The sequence below is a fragment of the Meleagris gallopavo genome, chromosome 1 (genome assembly GCF_000146605.3).
Source record: "Meleagris gallopavo isolate NT-WF06-2002-E0010 breed Aviagen turkey brand Nicholas breeding stock chromosome 1, Turkey_5.1, whole genome shotgun sequence".
NCBI lineage: Eukaryota > Metazoa > Chordata > Aves > Galliformes > Phasianidae > Meleagris > Meleagris gallopavo.
This window is the reverse complement of record NC_015011.2, coordinates 28894493-28896010: the sequence shown is the minus strand read 5'-3', so window position 1 is coordinate 28896010 and position 1518 is coordinate 28894493. Positions and strand designations below refer to the sequence as shown.

The following is a 1518-nucleotide window of genomic DNA, read 5'->3' as shown; positions in this document are numbered from 1 at the left end:
TTAATAACCAATCTCAATTCCCCTATTTTAGGATGAAAACATTTCCCTTCGTCGCCACAGACCCTGGCTAAACAGTCTGCCCCCTCCCTTCTTACAACCTCCACTGAAAGGCCTCCATCAGGTGTCCCCGGAGCCTTCTCTTCTCCAAGCTGAAAAGCCCCAGCTCTCTCAGCCTGTCCTCATAGAAGAGGTGCTCCACCACTTGAATCATTTTTTGGCCCTCTTCTGGACATGCTCAAACAGGCCCATACCTCTCCTGCACTGGGGACTCCACATCTGGACACAGTACACCAGATGAGGTCTCACCAGAGCAGAATCACCTCCCTCACTCTGCTGACAATGCTTCTTTTGATGCAGCCCAGGATATGGTGGCTTTCTGGGCTGTGAAGGCACACTGATGGCTTGTGTCCAGCTTGCCATGCATAATAACAGTTGTTACATTTAAGATGAAGAAGACTACAGCTAACTCCCATGTGCAGATAAACGCCATACTTCTTCATGAATATATCTGAATGCATCTCTGTAGACAGAGATGCCATCACTCTATTGCTTCAACAAATAGATTACATTATACTATGCTCCATGGAGGAGGAAAAAAAAAATAAAGATATTTATAGCAGATCAAGCCATTACACAAGCACTGTATCAGTGCCAAAAAGCCAACAGGACTCACCTGTTCTATCTCCTTGGTTTTAGTTGCAATTGCTTTTGAGCGGCAAAGAAGCTGGTTATCCTCGTATAATTCTGTATTGTCAGTTACATTTGTTTCTGTTTCCTCTGTTTGTTCGACATATAATGGAGCTGAAGAACCAGCCTTAAAAGAAAAGGAATTTTCAGAGTTTTAAAATAAAAATAAAAATGCTAAAATGTGACAGCAAAAATAAAACCCAAATATATTAAATCAAATATGACCTTGCTTATCAAGACCATTAGGGAAGCATTATTGCTACAATCTAACAGTTACAGAAATACTAATTTTATATATGTAGAAAACATGACATTAGAAAAAAAAAGTGATTCAGTCTTAACTGTAAGGACAACAATGACAGATAATCCTTATCAGCCCTTCCTCTGAGAAGAAACTTCTATAGTTGCTATTTTTAACATCACCCAGTGAGAAATCCACAATGAAAGTGGGATTAGATTTCTGGGGAAGGATAGAGATAAAAAAAATCAAAGGTAAACAGTCAATGACAAAATCAGAAAGAACTCCTGCAGCATTCAGTGCTATGGGTTAAATATTAAAGGAAAAGAGACACCTACTGTACAGCAAGAGAAAGCATACACTTAGAGGATTCCTGATAATATCAGAAATCTTACTGAAGTACCAAAATTGTACAGGCTTCCTTCTAATATGGGAATTAAGACAGTAGTCCTGCCCCAAAGAATATAGACTCCTACTTCAAGGACATCAAGTAGTCTAAATAGAAGATGGAAAAAGAAAAAAATTACTACAGTATATTTAATTGCATTATTACACAACAGATTTGTACAATATATAATAGTTTGGGAGTTGCT

General features: G+C 38.5%; 1 protein-coding gene across 6 annotated transcripts in view; it reads right to left on the bottom strand.

Moving 5' to 3' along the window:
- The window catches only part of PPHLN1 (periphilin 1), a 71600-nt gene that overhangs the window by 33587 nt on the left and 36495 nt on the right, over positions 1–1518 (bottom strand). For all 6 annotated transcript variants that reach the window (XM_019612714.2, XM_010707063.3, XM_010707072.3 and 3 more), the window contains one exon: positions 674–814. In XM_019612714.2, coding sequence (XP_019468259.1) covers positions 674–814 — 141 coding nt within the window. The remainder of the gene's footprint in view (positions 1–673; positions 815–1518) is intronic.